This window comes from Drosophila novamexicana, unplaced genomic scaffold (assembly GCF_003285875.2).
Source record: "Drosophila novamexicana strain 15010-1031.04,08,12 unplaced genomic scaffold, DnovRS2.1 tig00002019-arrow-arrow-pilon, whole genome shotgun sequence".
NCBI classification, from domain to species: domain Eukaryota; kingdom Metazoa; phylum Arthropoda; class Insecta; order Diptera; family Drosophilidae; genus Drosophila; species Drosophila novamexicana.
The window spans coordinates 96,423-114,462 of NW_020824926.1; the positions used below are offsets into that span (position 1 = coordinate 96,423).

The 18,040-nt window shown below is 43.0% G+C and overlaps 2 protein-coding genes across 2 annotated transcripts; one reads left to right on the top strand and one right to left on the bottom strand.

Annotated features, from left to right (window-relative positions):
- Positions 1 to 116: 116 nt before the first annotated feature.
- LOC115768806 (ATP-binding cassette sub-family D member 3) lies at positions 117 to 12,685 on the top strand. Its single transcript, XM_030713502.1, has 8 exons — positions 117 to 876; positions 7,476 to 7,588; positions 7,673 to 7,863; positions 7,925 to 8,022; positions 9,280 to 9,743; positions 10,357 to 10,789; positions 10,848 to 11,022; positions 11,812 to 12,685. Exons 1-8 carry the CDS (start codon positions 764 to 766, stop codon positions 12,223 to 12,225), a joined length of 2,001 nt encoding a protein of 666 aa, XP_030569362.1. The 5' UTR covers positions 117 to 763; the 3' UTR covers positions 12,226 to 12,685.
- Positions 12,686 to 12,714: 29 nt separating this feature from the next.
- Positions 12,715 to 16,794, bottom strand: LOC115768805. The gene is made up of 5 exons (XM_030713501.1): positions 15,705 to 16,794; positions 14,928 to 15,638; positions 14,487 to 14,866; positions 14,186 to 14,420; positions 12,715 to 14,117 (listed from the first exon to the last, which is right to left on the bottom strand). The coding sequence occupies exons 1-5, from the start codon at positions 16,695 to 16,697 to the stop codon at positions 13,824 to 13,826; spliced, it is 2,613 nt and encodes an 870-aa protein (XP_030569361.1). The 5' UTR covers positions 16,698 to 16,794; the 3' UTR covers positions 12,715 to 13,823.
- Positions 16,795 to 18,040: the final 1,246 nt, after the last annotated feature.

Consider the following 18,040-nt stretch of genomic DNA (forward strand, 5'->3'; position numbering starts at 1 on the left):
GATAACAAGCGCTACCAGAAATCAGCTGGCAGAGTCTCTTGCGCCAGTGTTGTTCAACAGCGGCCATTTGCTGTTTGTCAACACTCCAGACTTGTCGATAAATTGGCATTCGGTCTGTGCCTTTTACACTCCGCTCATCAATAGTTAATTGCGCACATCTCAAATGCTCGCATTTGTTGTTGTTTCGCCGGAGTTCGAACGTGTATTCGTTTAAATGCGGATGTGGAGCGTCGAAAAAAAAAACGAAATTCTTTTTATCAAGTCTAGCATATTAATATAACTAACTGTTGTTAATTGTTCATCAGTTGTATTGTACAAGAGCTCACTCGATTGACTCTTCCACTTGGCCAGTTCCGTTGTGCGTTCAAACAAATATTCAATTCAAAAAATATAAATCAAATCGGACACAACAACCAAGTGCATTTGCTGGCCAAAGGCGATGCTTAGTATTTAATGCCTATGTAAATAATAGTGCAACGCCAGGTCTGCGAAAGTTTTAATTTCCGACTAACACGCGCACGCAAACACAAACACACACGTATACACTGCGATAGAGTTACTTACTGGAGACAGGGCTGTTGGGCGAGCGAAAGCGCAGGGCTGTCACACAGGATAAATAACAGAAAGGCAACAACAAACGCACTTCTTTTTTTTTTGTTTTTTTGTTTTGTTTTTGTTTTTACTGCTTTCACCCACGTGAGTGCGAGCGAGCGCGTCGGTGCCTGCGTGCGTGCGTGTGTGTGTGTGTGCGAAAGAGTGCAAAATGGCTCCGGCTCTGAGCAAATTAGCGCAAAACCAGAGCGCCATTGTCGGCGCGGCTGGCATGACGGCAGCTCTATGGATAATCGCATATGGCAAACTATCCAATAACAAGAGGTGAGTACCCCCCTTGAACAGCCCCTACACATATTGGGCAAGGTCTTGGCTGCATTACGAAAGTTCCTGACATTGAAAACTTTGAATTTGATGTTTTATTTGTATGCGCAGTGTTGCGAGAATCTGAAGCGTAAAAAAAAACTAAAATAGCCTAAAATAAAGGCAAAATATTTTGAGAGTGTGTTTGGTTTCTTAAGGAAATACAAATCAAAAATGTGATATTCCACTAGGTTAATATTTGTATATTATTCATATTTATCGCACTTTAAAAACCAGGTGTAAATAAGCGATGCTTCAAATAGAACGCAATGTCCTAACCTGCATTCTTTACTGTTCATTTCGTAACATAGTTTAAAATAAACCGTTTTCCAGGCTAAAAGCATATTGTCTTTAAAAAGGGCTAGCACCAGCTAGAAAATGGCCAACATGGCAGCACAGGCCAGCGCGTTCGCTTGTATTGCGGTATGCTTGTGCGTGTCGTGTGCGTGTGCGTGTGTTTATTGCGTGTGTGTGTCTGTGTGAATGTGGATCGTACGATGCGTCGCTTGTGCTCCCAACTGGTTTTTTTTTTTCATTTTCTTTGGCCCATTTTGCAGCTCTGCCGTCCAAGGACGACAAGAGCTGCAACAACCGTAATATCGAGCGTGATTGTTCCCCAGCTGATCGAGTGCGCGCAGTTGGCGTTCCCTTTTGTGTTTGTCTTCTTCTCTCTCTTTTCTTATCACATTCATTTAAAAAGGGGTCGTCCAGTTAATGTGACCAGCCTGTTTAATGGTTTTTATAACCTTTAGCCTTAGGAAATTGGTTAGCCAACACTTATTCCATGACGTGTAGCTGCACATATATATATATAGATATTCCTGATCTGGATACTTGTATCTATGGATCTATTAGATCTATTCGTTTGTAGAGTCAGGGACATCCCAATGGAACTTGATCCTCCGGGTCATGTTGTCCTTAGCTTACCAAAATTATCGGTATTTTAGGGTTTTTTTTTTTTGTAGAAAGTCTTAATTCGTTTGTGGCTTAATTGCTTGCTAGCCCTGTTTGAGGTACACGTAATTCGAGGCCCGTGCCAGTCGGTAAAAGCTCTCCATGCAGCTGCTAATAATTCACTCTATTTGGAGTTCACGTGCCGACAAGTGGAAAGGTCGCTTTTTTTCTTCTTTGTTTTTTTTTTTTTTGCCATAAACCCGATATCTAATCGGCGGGTGCCGAAACTCAACACTCAGCCGTCTGAGTGGCTGTTGTTAAATGTTTTAGCGCTTAACTTGTGCACGTTGTCCCTAAAATGTTGTTATCTAGCTGCGATTGTACACACACATACATATATCTATATATGCATATATGTATATATAGACATCCGCATAGATATAGCTGCGTGTATGTAAAGCATTTGGTCTAATTAATTGAAATTGCGATCAAATTTTGTTTGCATGACGTTCACAATTAGACTAAGTAGTTGCTTTGTTGGGGTTGGGACTATATAGACTATATTTCACTCGTGCATCGACGATATGTGATAGATATGTTTGTATATATGCATTTGCTGAATTATTTTCCGTTTACCTATTGACACATTTCTTGGGCCATAAAATGTGCAATAACATTGGATCGTTTTATGTATGGGGGTTCTTATCTAAACGTTGAGTCATAACACAGGCAAGAAGACTATTTACTTGTGAACATTTTTGGTACGAAATATCAAATCATTTGAGTATACTTTTACTTTTGGGCTAAAAAATCAAGTGTGAATACAGGGGAACACACTTTGTTTAACTAAACTAAGTGTTGTAAACTGTTCGAATTTGGTTACACTAGAAATAAACAGATTTAATTCAAGTCGATTCGGTTTGATAGCACTTACTGTTTAATTAACAATGTCAACCTGTTGGCAAATCGGGTTACTTTGCTGTCTATTCCCCTTTCGCGGCCTTTGCACATCGATTTGCATTGTCAATTTCGTGTACTCGCCTCGTAGCGGGAGGTGATAAAAGGCCTTTTATGCAAATCAGTGTTGCAAAGTGCAACAACTTTGACATGAGGCATCGTCTACGGTGGTGGCGGCGGTGGCGGCTGAAGCTAAAATGCAATCGAAATGAATATAAACAGACACACATGCATACATAAATGTACATACATATGTGCATGCAAACAGTTCACAGACACTTGCCGGCGCTTTGCTTTGTTTACATTTCTCAATTTGCATGCGAGTGTGCGTGTGTGCGTGTGCGTGGGTGAGTATGCTTGTGCATCTCTTGCGCTGTTACAGATGGCTGTATGCACATGTGTGCGTATGTGTGTAACATAGCCGAAAAGACTGTTAAAGCGTTGCCAGACATACATACATGCATATGTATATATGTGAATTCCAATTTAGTAAGTTCATTCGATTTGGTTCGCACACAAGAGTTGCCACTGCAGTCGAATTGTAACAAATCTGTACTTGATATAAGGTAAATAGATAGAGAGTAACAAATAAATGTGTACATTTTGTTGTTTTGTTTATTGAAATCGTTTGCTTATAAGAATCAAGTTAACATTAATATACCTTCATATTTCGGCATATGAATGTACGCATATACATACATACATACATATGTGTATTGTTGTTGTTGTTGTTGTTTTTTATGATAGGTTTTCAGTTTATATTGTTGCCGGGCACCTTCGGCTGTTCCGCCTTTGGATTTCACACACTCGCCAGAATGAATGTTAATTTTTGTTTATCTTCGCCTGGCATTCTACAGGTACATAACATTTTTTGCGTCGCCGGTTGTTGCGCAATGTTTCAGCGTATTAAACATACATGCATGCATGAATGTTAACAATATTGCGGCAATAGTAAACGGTAAAAGAAAACAACAACAAAAACGCCCGTTCACGGCAAACATACAAATTGTACATCAACTCATCTACATACATATGTATGTACATGCATATCGATGCGTATAAGAGTGCAGCATTAGTTGACAGATTCGCGTTTAACAGTGATTGCTGCTGTTAAACTGCATTGTTTGCTCCTGCGAGTATGTGTGTGTGTGTGTGGAACTGTTGCTGCCCCGAATATATGCATTTAAATTTGCGTAATTCAAAGCGCCTGACACATGCACCTGCTGCTGGAACAGTCAAATTTGACATTAACGTTAAATTGGCTTGGGCGTGAAATGAACAGCACATTTCAATGAATTAAATATATATTTATATGCAGCCTGTCTCGCATGCATGCATACATACACACACACACACACACACACACACACACACACACACACACACACATTCAAACGGTTGGCATAGTGCAAGTAGAAAGAAGAAGCAGCTTGCTTTAAGCTAACGAACATTTTATCAAGTGGTTTAGTTTAAAGCATCTGTCTGACTACATTTTTATATACATATGTATTTATATATGCCAATGTATATTGATGAGACATTCGAAATGATATTGAACTTTGCACCCACGGCAAAAGTTGCCGTTACGAATCTGTTCATTTTTCACACATGCACCCATATATGAATATATACATACGTATATGTGTATGTTAACATGTGTGTGTTAACTTGTCTGTCTTGTTGCTGGCCCAACAACGCGGCGTTGTTAATAAAATACCGGCAGCAATACATACATGCACCTTTATTGTGTACATGTGTGTGTCTGTGTCTCTGACGTCGTCGTCTATTTCTCTTTAGCTCTAGCTGTTTTGTTGTTGTGTTAATCAACAAATTTGCTTGGCCAAACTTCAAGTGGCAAAATAGACGAAAACCGAAAACGCGATCGTCGCATTTGCCCCTATGGACATGCACACACACACGCACGCACCTATGCAAATGTGTGTGAACATATATTTTAACTATGCAACACTGTTTTTTCTCTCTTTCGCTCTCTCTCTCTCTCTCTCTCTGCCTTCCTATTGGTTAATGCTGACCAAATTAACATATCAAATTTACCCTGCTCTTAATTGCCTTGCCAAGCGCATAACAAATTGTTGCTGCCGCGTTTGCAAGGCCCTTTGCACTATGCTGTACTCCATGTGTGCTGCAGCGTTTGCTTAAGTCGATTAATCACGGCGATTAGCAGCAGGAAAAGCAGCTGATAGCAAAAGCGAAAATTTCCAATCAGACCAAAGTATCGATTAGAGATGGGCGCAAGCGCAGCTGTTCGTTCCCAATCAGAACACGATAAAACATACAACAACAACGACAAACGCACTATGATAAAACCAGACACAGCAAAGTGAAGCAATATGGCATTTCGTTGGATTTTCTAGCGCTCAATTCGCCGAAACGAATTGATTAAAATCAACAAAAACTCATTGAAACATATATTAAATGGTTTCAAAATTAGTTTTGCTTTAAATTTGTAGCCAAGGAGAAAGTAAGAGTTGAATTGTGTTTCAATTACAGCACGAAAAGTCCAAGACTTAGAGCCCAGGGGTTTCCAATTGGAATCAATTATAGTGTTGTTAAATGCCTTCGTGCCCGCTCACGATCTCACATGCACATCTCTAGCATTGGCGACGGCGCATCGTTGATCATCAAATGCGATTGACCGACCTACGGACCCGAACACGTGTTACACGTTACCCCCCTCCCCCTCACACATACACACACTTACACATACTAGCAGCCTTAATATAAACACAATACATATGTTTGGGCGTGTGTGTAAATCCGTTGGAATTGATAGAAGTGAGCAAATCAACAATAAAAACTCGACGACCACTAAAAATAAATGAAGAGAGAGAGAAAAAAAAGAAAAGAAAACAACAATAACCTGTCAAGAAGAAGAATATATGAGCAAATAGTGCAAGTCATCGCCAATCATCAAAATTTTATGAAACCAGCCGCAATTTGGCAGCCGGCGGCAGGCGACACCTCCGCCTCGGCCTCCGCCTCGGCTACGGCTCCGGCCATTTGATAAGCACACGGACGGACGGACGGACGGATGGGCGAGCACTTTGCACTTTGCCCTGACTGCCACCCACAAGACGACAATCCACAGTCCACGAATACCACGACCCGCATGATAAGCAACCGGAGGCGGCGGTCTATGAAATTTGAAACGGTTTGCCCTATTGATCGGCTGCAGTGCATCCGCATCCGGGCAAAGCAATTAAGGCCAAGCAAAGGTTGCAAAGTCGAAGATGCCGCACTTCAATATTGATTAAGTGCTGCGCTAATGATGCATCGGATTAGATATAGATATATATATATACATATATAGATATACACATGGACCTACCTCATTATGCTGTCGTTCGTTGCTTGAGTTTCCGGTACACGCGACAATTAAATTGCAATCAAAGCCGACTCATGTCTCATTTTAATGGGAATTACAACTGCGCTTTTAAGTGGGTAAAATCTATTTCAAAAGTAGTTAACAAATGTGTTTTAGACTTTGCATTCGCCACAATTGCTACTTAAAACCTTATCATCACTAGTCTTTAATTGCTACAATTGAAGCTAAACACCTTATCAACACTGGTCTTTAAAGTAAAGTGCAGAAAGAGCAAATTATTGGCACGTAAAAAGACTAGGCTAATTAGGGTCTATATACTCCAATTGTTTTCTCTTCGCTACAATTGCAGCTAAAAAACTTAACAACACTGGTCTTTTGCTGCAATTGTAGCCAATAACCTTATCAACACTGGTCTTTAAAGCAAAGTGTTCTTGAAAGAAATTAGTTATAGCCCCTAAAAAAGACTAGGTTATTTGGGGCCAATTTTTTGCATACTCCCATTTTACTGGTTCCGAACCAGTTCTTAGTTAAATCTCACTCATGATTTATCAGTTCTTCTGAACCGGCTAAAACGAGCTTTCACTTTTGCTGCCAAATGACTTCCTTAAGTACAAATTATTAAAGACTAATTGATAGGCTGCGCACAGAACATCAATCAAATCTGTGAACAAGTTCCAAAATCGTTCATTGTTTCAGACTTCCGCATTTCGATGTTTCAACTGATAAAGAGCGTTAAATAGGTTTGGGAGATGGAATTTGTGGAGATACCCTACGATAATATACGAGGTGAGAACCTTTCTTGATCTGGTGCAACTGTACAGGACTTCGCTGAAAAATCGATGCTTCGATATCTGTGCGGCGTTCCATCTCTGATTTGTAACATCATTTCAAACGGGGAAGCTCTAGAGACAGCGACCCGACTAGCAGATACCCTAAGTAAACATTCTCTACTTACACACATACATATACATATACATATATATACACTCATATATATCTGTGGGATTCCCATGTTTGGCATGTATTGTATTCTTATTTAACTTCGGCACTTAGAGTCCGATTACTATGAAATTTTGAGAGCTTAACGATAGACTCTGCCTAAAAGTATGAGTTTTTCTTCAATTTATGCGAAATTGGGCCAAGGTATACAAAAAGTGAAAAGCTTTCAATCTATAAATACTAGACGAGAGCTTACCTCCCAAGTTTGTTGTATCCAGCTTCTATATTTCTCGAGTTGTGCCTGAAAAACGATATTTGACAATCGATTTTTATCGATATTTCGAAAGTTAGAGCAGATATCGAAGTAAAATATTTATGAACAATTGCTGAGAGATTAAACAATTGATGGAATTTGTTTTTGCAGGAAATCGGGCTATGAGGATAAAATTCAGTATACCATATCGGAGAAGAAGGACAAAAAGTCGAGCAAGGCGCACGTGAATTCAGTATTCTTTAAACAGCTGCGACAGCTGCTGCGTAAGTGAACCCTAGATATATATATATATATAAATATATAGAGTATAGATTCGTCTGCTTAATGTATGTTCGTTATGCCAACAGCCATACTTATACCCAGATTCTGGTGCATCGAGACGGGCCTCCTGCTGCTGATCGCCGGCTCCCTGATCGGCCGATCCGTCAGCGACATTTGGATGATACAGAATGCGACCGTTGTCGAGAGCACCATAATACATATGAACCGGGCCAAGTTCAAGACGGCGCTGCTTAAATATCTCGCTGCTCTACCAGCCGTAAGTTTCTGCCTTCGTGTGGGCGTGTCCAGGTGTGTGCTAACCCTCTTCTCGTGCACAGATTTCGGTGGTCACCAATGTGCTCAAGTGGAGTCTGGGCGAGCTGAAGCTGCGCTTCCGCACAAACCTAACGCATCATCTGTACAGTCAGTACCTCAAGTAAGTAGACCCCAATTATAAATCGAATACCTGTATAATATAATACCTGTTTAACAGCTCTTTAAACAATGCCCATGACAAATGAATGCTTAAACGTTGCAATAAATAGTTTCCAATCGAAACGTTTTCATTATCATATTATTAAGGCTGACTCTCGAGTGGAGAGTGCTTGACTGGCAGAGCCAGAGCTGGGCTCTAGTGTGCACCGTCTTACTAATCTCTGTATGATTATATTCAGCTTTTTTGCACAATATCAACTATACTTTCATGTAGTTACACTAATGATTCAACAGTTCAAGCTTAGTTCTATTCGAGCTTTATTAAAACATATAGATTCCAACGAGCACAAACATATTTCAGTCTGATTGCAAAGTTTTGATCATAAGAAAAGCGATTCGATATGTTATTTTCGAAAATAATATGCGCTAATCATAGCTGCAAACTGGGTTTGAACCAAAACCAGTTCAAACCCAATTCTCTTTTTAGCATGAAACAAATTTTTGTTCATAAGAAAAGCGATGCGATATGTTATTCCAAAAATAAATGCACTAATTAGGACTCCAAACTGGGTTTGACCCAAAAACGGGTTCAAACCCAATGCTTGTTTTTACTATAAACGAACTCTAATGAAACCTGCAAACTGGGTTTGAACCGTTTTTTTTCACTAGAAACCAACGTAAGCAAATGCTTCTCAAAAATATTTCGTCCTACATTCCAAAACTTTTCACTTTTGGAGTAGCAATAACTTGGACCCCAAACATTGAATTTATTAAAGCACATTTGGTAAATGCCAACTTTGGGTGGATAACAAATCTAGCCCGCAATTTCTCTATGAAAATATATATAAAACTTCCAATATTTTCAGTAGAATGGGCAGCTAAAAATATCAAATGTAGCCAAGATTTGAACCACAATCTAGGTACAAGGAGTTGGAAAACCCGGTTCAAGAACTCAATGAAATCAAAGGCACGTAGCTGGTTCAAACCAGCAACTTCACTTTTGATTGTTTGCAGCAGCATAATGCATATTATAGGTGCAAGAAATCCTTGAAAATGGACATATATAAAGTTATATATAGTATATGAGAAGTTAGCCAAGATTTGAACCGCAATCTAGGTTAAAGCATTTGAAAGGTGGTTGGTTCGAGCCAGCGACTTCACCAATTGTTATGAAATGCATATTTTAGATCTCATATCTCCATGAAATACCACAAAAATCGACATGTTTTTACATTTGTTTTTCCTCTCGCTCTTCCAGTGGCTACACGTACTACAAAATGTCGAATCTGGACAACCGAATAGCGAACGCGGATCAGCTGCTGACCACGGACATTGACAAGTTCTGCGAGAGCGCTACGGATCTGTATTCGAACATTAGCAAACCGGTGCTGGACATATTCATCTATGTGTATAGGCTGACCGTGAATCTGGGCGGCAAGACGCCGTCGATATTGATGCTCTATCTGCTCTTTGCGGGCGTCTTTCTGACCCGACTGCGTCGCCCCACCGGCCGTCTGACCGTCGAGGAGCAGAAGCTGGAGGGCGAATTCCGCTACGTGAACAGCCGGCTGATCACAAACTCCGAGGAGGTCGCCTTCTACCAGGGCAACGTGCGCGAGAAGCTAACCTTGCTCGCCAGCTACTCCAAGCTGCGCTCCCATCTGCGCAAGTTCCTCGAGTTCCGTGTCAGCATGGGCATCATCGACAACATTGTCGGCAAATGTGAGTGTCGTTTAGGTGGATAGGTTCTCGATTGACTGAGAGACAGACGGACGGACGGACGGGCGAACGGACGGACATGACTGCGGATGCTGATCTAGCATAAATATACCTTATGGGATTGGAGATGTTTCCTTTCCATATTTGATGTTTCCTTTCCATATTTCATGAACAATTTATAATATCCGCTGCTCAAAATCTTTAACGCATCGGAGACAGTGTTCGACCTCGAAGTATTTATATGATATTTATATATTTATATTCCCAATCAGTAAAGCCAGCCGAGTCGACATCTTTGATCCCATATTGTATATATATGTTCATATATATATTCACGATCAGGTCCAAGCCCTGTCTGTCTGTCTGTTTATTTTTGTATCTTGCTAACTTGTTGCCCGTCGCATCGGTTCAGTATTCTGTTTTACGAGATATCTTCAGCAAACTTAGAATTCTCCTCAAATTTCGTTTGCCATTTGCTTCACAAGGGTATTCAAACTTCGGCGACAGACATCGGACAGATCTGTATCATATAGCGCCCATAGAAATAGAAGATGGCTTTTTACGTTTTGCAGTTGTTTTGCGCTTAATTGCAAAATTGAATTGATTTCGTTTGCAGATTTCGCCTCGATTGTGGGCTTCTACGCGGTCTCGCTGCCCTTCTTCTCCGAGAACCATCCGCTGCTGTCCGGCGAGAACAGCGGGCAGCGTCTGCAGGCCTATTACACGTACGGACGGATGCTGGTCAAGCTGGCGGAGGCCATTGGCCGTCTGGTGCTGGCCGGACGCGAGATGTCCCGGCTGGCCGGCTTCACGGCGCGCATGACCGAGCTGATCAAGGTGCTGAGCGATCTCAACAAGGGCACCTACGAGCGCACCATGGTCAATGGCAACAGCATCGCCCAGAATGGCGGCAACGATGCGAACGCCAGCAGCTTTGGCCCCAACAAGGGCGTCATGTGCTTCGAGGATAATATCATACGGTTCGAGCAGGTGCCTCTGGTGACGCCCAACGGCGATGTCCTGCTCAAGGAGCTGACCTTTGAAGTCAAGTGAGTTTCTGTGTCTTGCGCCTGTTACGCAGCATCTCATTGATTATTGTTCTCGCAGATCTGGCACCAATGTTCTGGTCTGCGGTCCCAATGGCTGTGGCAAGTCCTCGCTGTTCCGCATTCTCGGCGAGCTGTGGCCCACGTGGGGCGGCAAGGTGACAAAGCCATCGCGTGGCAAGCTCTTCTACATTCCCCAGCGCCCCTATATGACATTGGGCAGCTTGCGTGATCAGGTAAAAGCTTAAAGCTAATATTTCATTAATTTATCATTCTTCCATTCGAAAAGCTTTAAGCAAAACACACAAAATCCGTAACTCTCCCCCTTTTTGTCTCTCCCTTTTCCTAGTGTTGCTTCACTTTGTCGCAAAGCTCATTAAAGCTCTATTCAGATTTATTGCTTCTTTCCGAACGATGTTCATATTTTGACATCTATTGCTGCATTTTTATGTTACATACCATCATTTGTTTGAAAGCTTATGAAAGCTTTAAGCCAGATTTCCGGTATTCTTTAATGGCTTGTTTGGTTGAAAGCACACGTGAAAGCTTTAGGCCAGCTCTGTCACTTCTCCATCTCTCCCTCTCTCTCTCTCACACTCTCTCTCACTCTCTCTCTCTCTTCCTCTTTTGTCATTGCTTGAAAGTTTATTAAAGCTCTAAACTGGATTAATTTTGTTCTTTCAGTCTTGGTCTAATTTAATTCTTTATCTGCTCTAAGTTCTTTAAATTACATAAATGCAAAAGGCATCTATTCTTTCTATTCTCTATTTAATTGAAAGCACATTAAACTATATAAAATGTATTCTCGTATATTCTCTCTTTCACTCTAACCTGTGCTGTTTGTGCATAAGGCATCAATTGCTATTCCCTTCCATCCAATTAATTGCTCGATTAATCGAAAGCCTGTCTGAGCTTAAAGCTTTCATTATAAAAAGCTGTGATGTTCGTCCGCTTGCTGTAATCCCTCGTCCTGCTCTCTCGTTCACACTGAAGCGTATTAAAACATTTGCTTTCTCGCTCTGCAGATCATCTATCCGCACACGCGCGACGATATGCGCCGCCTGGGTAAATCGGATGAGGATCTGTTGCACTTCCTGGACATTGTCCAGCTGACATATCTGGAGCAGCGCGAGAATGGCCTCGATGCGATCGAGGACTGGATCGATGTGCTGTCCGGCGGCGAGAAGCAGCGCATCGCCATGGCCCGTCTCTTCTATCACAAGCCGCAGTTCGCCATTCTGGACGAGTGCACCAGCGCCGTCTCCGTGGATGTCGAGGGCAAGATGTATAGCTATTGCCGCGAGGTGGGCATCACTCTGTTCACTGTATCTCATCGGAAATCGCTTTGGGTCCATCACGATTACTATCTGCAATTCGATGGCCGTGGCAGCTATGAGTTCGAGCCCATCGACCAGGACAAGGAGCACTTCGGTTCGTAAGAGCCGCAGTCGCCACATGGGGCACACACACACACACACACAGACGCACACTGCAAACTACACACTTTGAATACCTACACTCTTATACCTAATCGAAATCTACACAGTCTTAGTTCAAGTTTGCCAATTTGTTGTTGTTAAAGCCCCTGCTTCACTTGCGACTCCATTCCCACGTAAATGCTGTACATAGTGCTCTATATACACTTATATATATATATATATACATATGATTGCATATATCTTTTAGTTTCGTGACATTCATTTTTGATTTACCCTGGTTTTAATCTTCATTCGGACTTTTGTAATTTTGTTCTTTCTGCTGCGCGCTTTCCACTCTTGAGATTTTCACTTCAAGTAGTTTTCCTCAATTATCCTGTTCGAGTAAAGAAGCTGGTGTTAGTTATTTAAGAGCCTATCGTCGATTGATCGAATTAAATAATTAGCGAACATTTAGTAAATCTATATATACACACACACACACACACACACACACACGCAACTCCCATGTATATGCACTTGTAATCTTGTAATTTATATTTAATATATTATTTTTGTTCCCCCACCCCATATACATTTGTTTTCGGTTAAATTGGAATTTGTACAATACAATGTATATTTTTTTTTCATTTGCACTTCAGCAACAATCAATCGCATTGTATTGTTAATGCTTGCATTAAAATGTATATACAAAAAAAAAAAAAAAAAAAAAAAAAAGGGAACGATTTTTTATTTGAATACAGAGCGGGGCCAGAGGCTTTTGGCTTCTATGTGAATTTTAAACACACTATAGTACAATAATTCAATACAGTGGTCCCTCGCACAGACGTTTCTAGCTGGCAAGCCTGTGCATTACTTGAGGCATATTTTTCTATATAACACAGGCATAATTAATAAATTTATATAAATGAAAATTGTATGGCTTTTATTGTAGTGCAAAACTGAAAACAATAAATACAACTTTTAAATGCGAAGCGTCGAATTTATTGGCAAGATCAATTCTAATCTCTAGTCTTTTCTCAACTCTGCAGGATATACGAGCGACCACTGTACTAACCAGAATTCGAGCTTAATAGATTTTTAATATACATTAAATTATTGGGCGTTAGTCATAGCTGCTTCTTTTAGTATGTGCAGCTGTCTCGGAACCCTATTGGAACCCAGCTTGATTCATAGTTTATAAATAATACTTTTTATCGCTTAAATGGGCAACATTTTTGTTTACAACTTTTTAATTTTGTAACTTATTGCCGGCAATAAAACGAATAGTTAATTTGTATGCCAGCAATAAAAGAAATGTTTGGCTGGCTTTCAGTTGTGTAATAAATTTGCAGGCTTTTAATTTTTACAAATGAAAACTCAAACGGGAAAACCACATTGATAAAAGTTAACAATTTTTCGATCGATTCTGTTTGCCGTAGGCTCAGTCATGCAATTTTGTATAATTTGTATATTTAGTTGCTAATGGAAAAAAAAAAAAAACGCTAGCTGTATAATTAAAATTGTAAGATTGTGATTGTGTTGTATTACCAGGCCTATTTGTTTCTAAACACACAACTAAGTCAATATTGTAGAAATAAATAAATGATTAAAACAATGGATTATGCTTTGCGTTTGGGCTTTTTGCTTTCCATTAGGCTCATGATTGTCTTGCGCAGATCTTCGGTTTCCTTTTGCTCCATTTCGAGATTCTCGATTTGCTCTTTCTTTTCCTGCAGCTGCGTCTCCAGCACGCTAACCAAATCCTCGGATTTTTTGCGCGCCTCACGCTGCTCCTCGAGCGCCTTATGCGTTTTGGCCAGCTCTGTGGTGCGCTCCTCAATGGTGCGCAGCTTCTCCTTGATGTCCTGCTCATAGGCAGTCACCGATTTCTTCAGCTTCTCGATGCGTGTGCACTGCAAACAGAGACCGGGTGTTAGTAAATCATATTGAGGGTCGACTGCTAAAAGTTGCTTTTGCTAACATTATCTTTGCTCAGCGCTTCAAGTTTGGATAGCTCCTCGCTCTTGGCACTGAGATTGCCGCGCAGCTCCTCGCAATCTCTTTGCAGGCCCGCAATTTCCGACTGCTTGACCGAGAGACGGCGCTCGCTGGCCTGCAGCTGCTCGGAGGTTTCCGACCATCGTTTGAGTAGATCGCTAAGGTTTGTCTTCAGTTGCCCCGCCTGGGCCTTTAGATCTTTGCACTGCGTTTGCAGTCTGTTGTACAAAAAGACAGTAAAGGATTAGCTGCAGTTTCCACTTGTTGCTCTGGCGAGTACCTACCGCTCCTGGCTGATGAGCAGCTCAAAGTTTTTGGTCTGAAAGCGTTCCAGCTCTGCGTTTTGTACATTGGTCAGCTGCGTGCTGTGGCACAGCTGAACGCTGGCCTGCTCCAGGCGCTGCTGCATGTTTTGCGCGGCACAGTTGAGGCTATCGATGCGATGGTTATACAATTCGATCACCTGCGACACGGGCGCCGAGTGCAGCTCATTGCGACGCATTGTCTGCCCGATGCTCTCGATTAGCGCATTCACGCGCTGCGCCAGCTCCTTGTCTATAAAGGTGCGATGGCTCTTCAGTATTGCGCTCAAATTGCGCCACTGCTCCGCCTGCTCAGGGCTGGGATTCGCCTGCCTGTTATTGCTGCCAATGCTGGAGACAAACTGAAAGCGGCAAGCAGAAGGTAAGTGGCAAAGTGGAAAGTTGCACCTCAGCTGCTCTTACCTTGGCCACGGCTGCCTTGGGAAAGTGCTCGAATTGTGCTATCTGCAGCATGGCGGCCACCAGCTGCTCATTGCCGCTGAGCATGGCGCGTGCCAGGGCATATTGCAGCTGCGGCAGCTCCAGCAGAGCACAGCACTTGTCCCAATAGGCCTTCTTTGCGATGCTGGCGAAATTGATGAGCAGCAGCAGGCAGTAGATGGCCTTCTCCACCTCCGACTGGGCGAGCGTCTGTGTGCTAAGCATTTGCGGCAGCAAGCTCAGCGGCGCTGCCAGAATCTTATCGAAATAGGACTCGGATATTTTGGACAGCACCAGCTTCTCCGTCTTAGACTCGCGCAGCAGTGTCAGCAGCAGCCGCAGAATGGCTGTCACATGGGCGGGCTTTGTATCGCTGCGCTCGGCGCTGTTAACCAGCTTCACCACGTTGGCGGGCTCGCGTGCTATCAGCTGCGAGACGGCGCCGCGCTTGCCCAGGCGCAGCAGCACGCTGAGCAACTCGATGGCCGCCACGCCGCACAGCTCGGACTCGAGCCAGTCGCAGATTAGCTCATAGAGGCGCGCTGTTATGGCATCCAGGCTAATCACACTGTTGTTCTCGGACAGCTGCAGCACATGGCTAATCAGGCAGAAGATCAGCTCCATGCAGCAATGCTGCTGCTTGCGCGTGTCCTCACTGGAGGAGTCGTCCATGTGGCGACGCGCCTCTATTTGCTGCAAATGATAAGGGGATAAGGCAATTAGTTGTCAGCCTAAATACGTGTACGGGCACAAACTCACATTCAGCAGCCGCTCAATGTCCTCGCAGTAGTGGGCATAGCTGAGCATGGCCCGCTGCAGGCCCGCATGGCACTGGGCGTCCAGCAGGAAGTCGACAATGTGTCGCAGCTGGGGCACATGCCACTGCTTCAGGCAGTCCTCCATGCCGGCGAAGGCGGTTCGCAGAAATGTGTGCAGTTCGCGCTGTTCGAATGTGTGCACATCCTCGGAGAGGATGATGAGCATCTTGTAGGCCAGCAGGCCGTAGTTCTGTATGCGCCGGCTGAAGCTGGATATGTTGACGCTGCGCAGAAAGAGAAAGAGCACCACGAAGTTCTTGTAGCACAGATTGACCAGTATGGAGAGCGCCAGCTGTGCCTGTGTGCTGTCCACGTCCGTGGCATTCGGATCGCAGTCCTCCACACTGTGCACCAGTTCGACCAGATGCTCCAGCAGTACCACCAGATACGGCTCCTCCCAGCCAATGCGTATGCCGTATGTCAGATCCTGCAGCAGCAGCAACAGCCGCTGCACACGCTCCGGCCGCACCGTCCGCTTCAGCAGGTAGCCCAGCAGCGGCACAAAGCAATATTTCTGCACAATGGCGCTGCGCGCCTCCAGATTGCGACTGCAGTGCTGCAGCAACGTGACGCAGCTCCATAGGGCATCGCTGTCGCCGTCCAGGGCGCTCATCAGCGCATGCAGGTCCACAAAGAACTTGGCCAGCTCCAGATTACCAGGCGCGGGCGCATAGCAATGCGGCGGCACCTTTGTGCCCAGCAGCGCGATGCTGCGCAGCAGATGCACCAGCGACTCCTCCGTCTTGAGCTGATGATAAGCCGCCGCCTGGCTGCTAAATTCCCGCACATACCCAATTGCCTGCGCAAGCGCCGCGTCCTGCGCTGGCAGCGCAGCCTGCAGCGGCGAGTCGCCATTCTGGTTGTTGTTGCTGTTGTTGTTGTTGATGCTGTTGCTATTTGTGTGGCCAGCGCTGTGACCGCGAATCGTAGTCATGGTCGCGAATTCCCTGACGCTTTTTATTTATTTTTATTAACTGCAGCTTTCGATTTATATTGCCAGCAGAGCAGAGCAGAGCAGAGCAGTTTTTTTCGAACGTTGTTTTCGCTTGGCGCTAGCTTTGTATCGATAGAACTATGCAGCGGAACTGGTTCAAATGAGCTGAACCTTGGGCCTACAATTATGAGCGTGTTGTTCGATTTCAGTATTTTTACCGCCTAGCTTAAATAGTCTAGATAGACCAAAAACAAATATATTTCAATTGCTATTAAATTGTACAACCATTTATTTAATGCAACTGAACAAGTTATTGCATTATTATGTATAAATAAATTTGGTATTTTATTTATATATTTTTATATTTTGTGTTGCGAGTGTGTACTCTTCAACACAATATTATACTTTTATTTTTTATGGAGCTGCGGCGTACAAATAATTGTAATATGATGCATTTTATAAGAAAACGTATAAGCCTTTTTGGTTCATGAGCTAAACCAACTCTTTGCAATTGAACTAGCAAATACGCATTGAGAGCTAACACATGGTTGGCAACGCACAAACTTTAAGTTGGCAAGGCTGTTTCTTCGTTGACAAATGGCGGCAAATTTAAATGCTATTCAACAGGAAAACATGCCTTTTTTATGATCAAAAGCAAATGTGTCGACTGCCAAACGATTAATTACCAAACTTGTGTGCTCATAGTGTGTTTGCATATATATTAGCATGCATATAGTTTTGCATACATGAAAAACATCACATATCCGGCATATCCTTTGGGCCGTGTTCAGTTGTTCCGCGGCGAATGCTCATGAGCATAAGACCAATGAATTTGCCGTTATTTATTGCGTTTTCCTAAGTCTGCTAGCCAAAAACTTAAAGTCAACCCTATTTATTTTTAAATCAAATCAGCTACACACACACACACGCACACACATGCACACTCGTGCACACACATGCGTGCTTTACATTTTAAACAACATATACAGTTATTTTTTTTATATATATTTTAGCTAAAAGTCCATGCAAAATCAAAACGCAATTCGTTGCCGGACAGCTTAGCCGCAGGCTGCGCCATTGGCGAAGGGTGCGGGGCCGTAGAGGGTGCATGTGGCACGGGAGTACGTCATGGGCACATGTGCGCGCTGTCGCATGTACAGTGAAAACAGCCAAAGGCGTACGCACACGCTGCAACGCAATACAGTACGGACTTGCCCAACGCAACAGCATTGAAATCGCGGGCTTTGGCATCTTGAACATATTTAAATTATATAAACAAATACTGTTATTAATCATGAGATATAAGCACAATTAAAAGCAAAATGTTTAACAGTTTCGCTTGG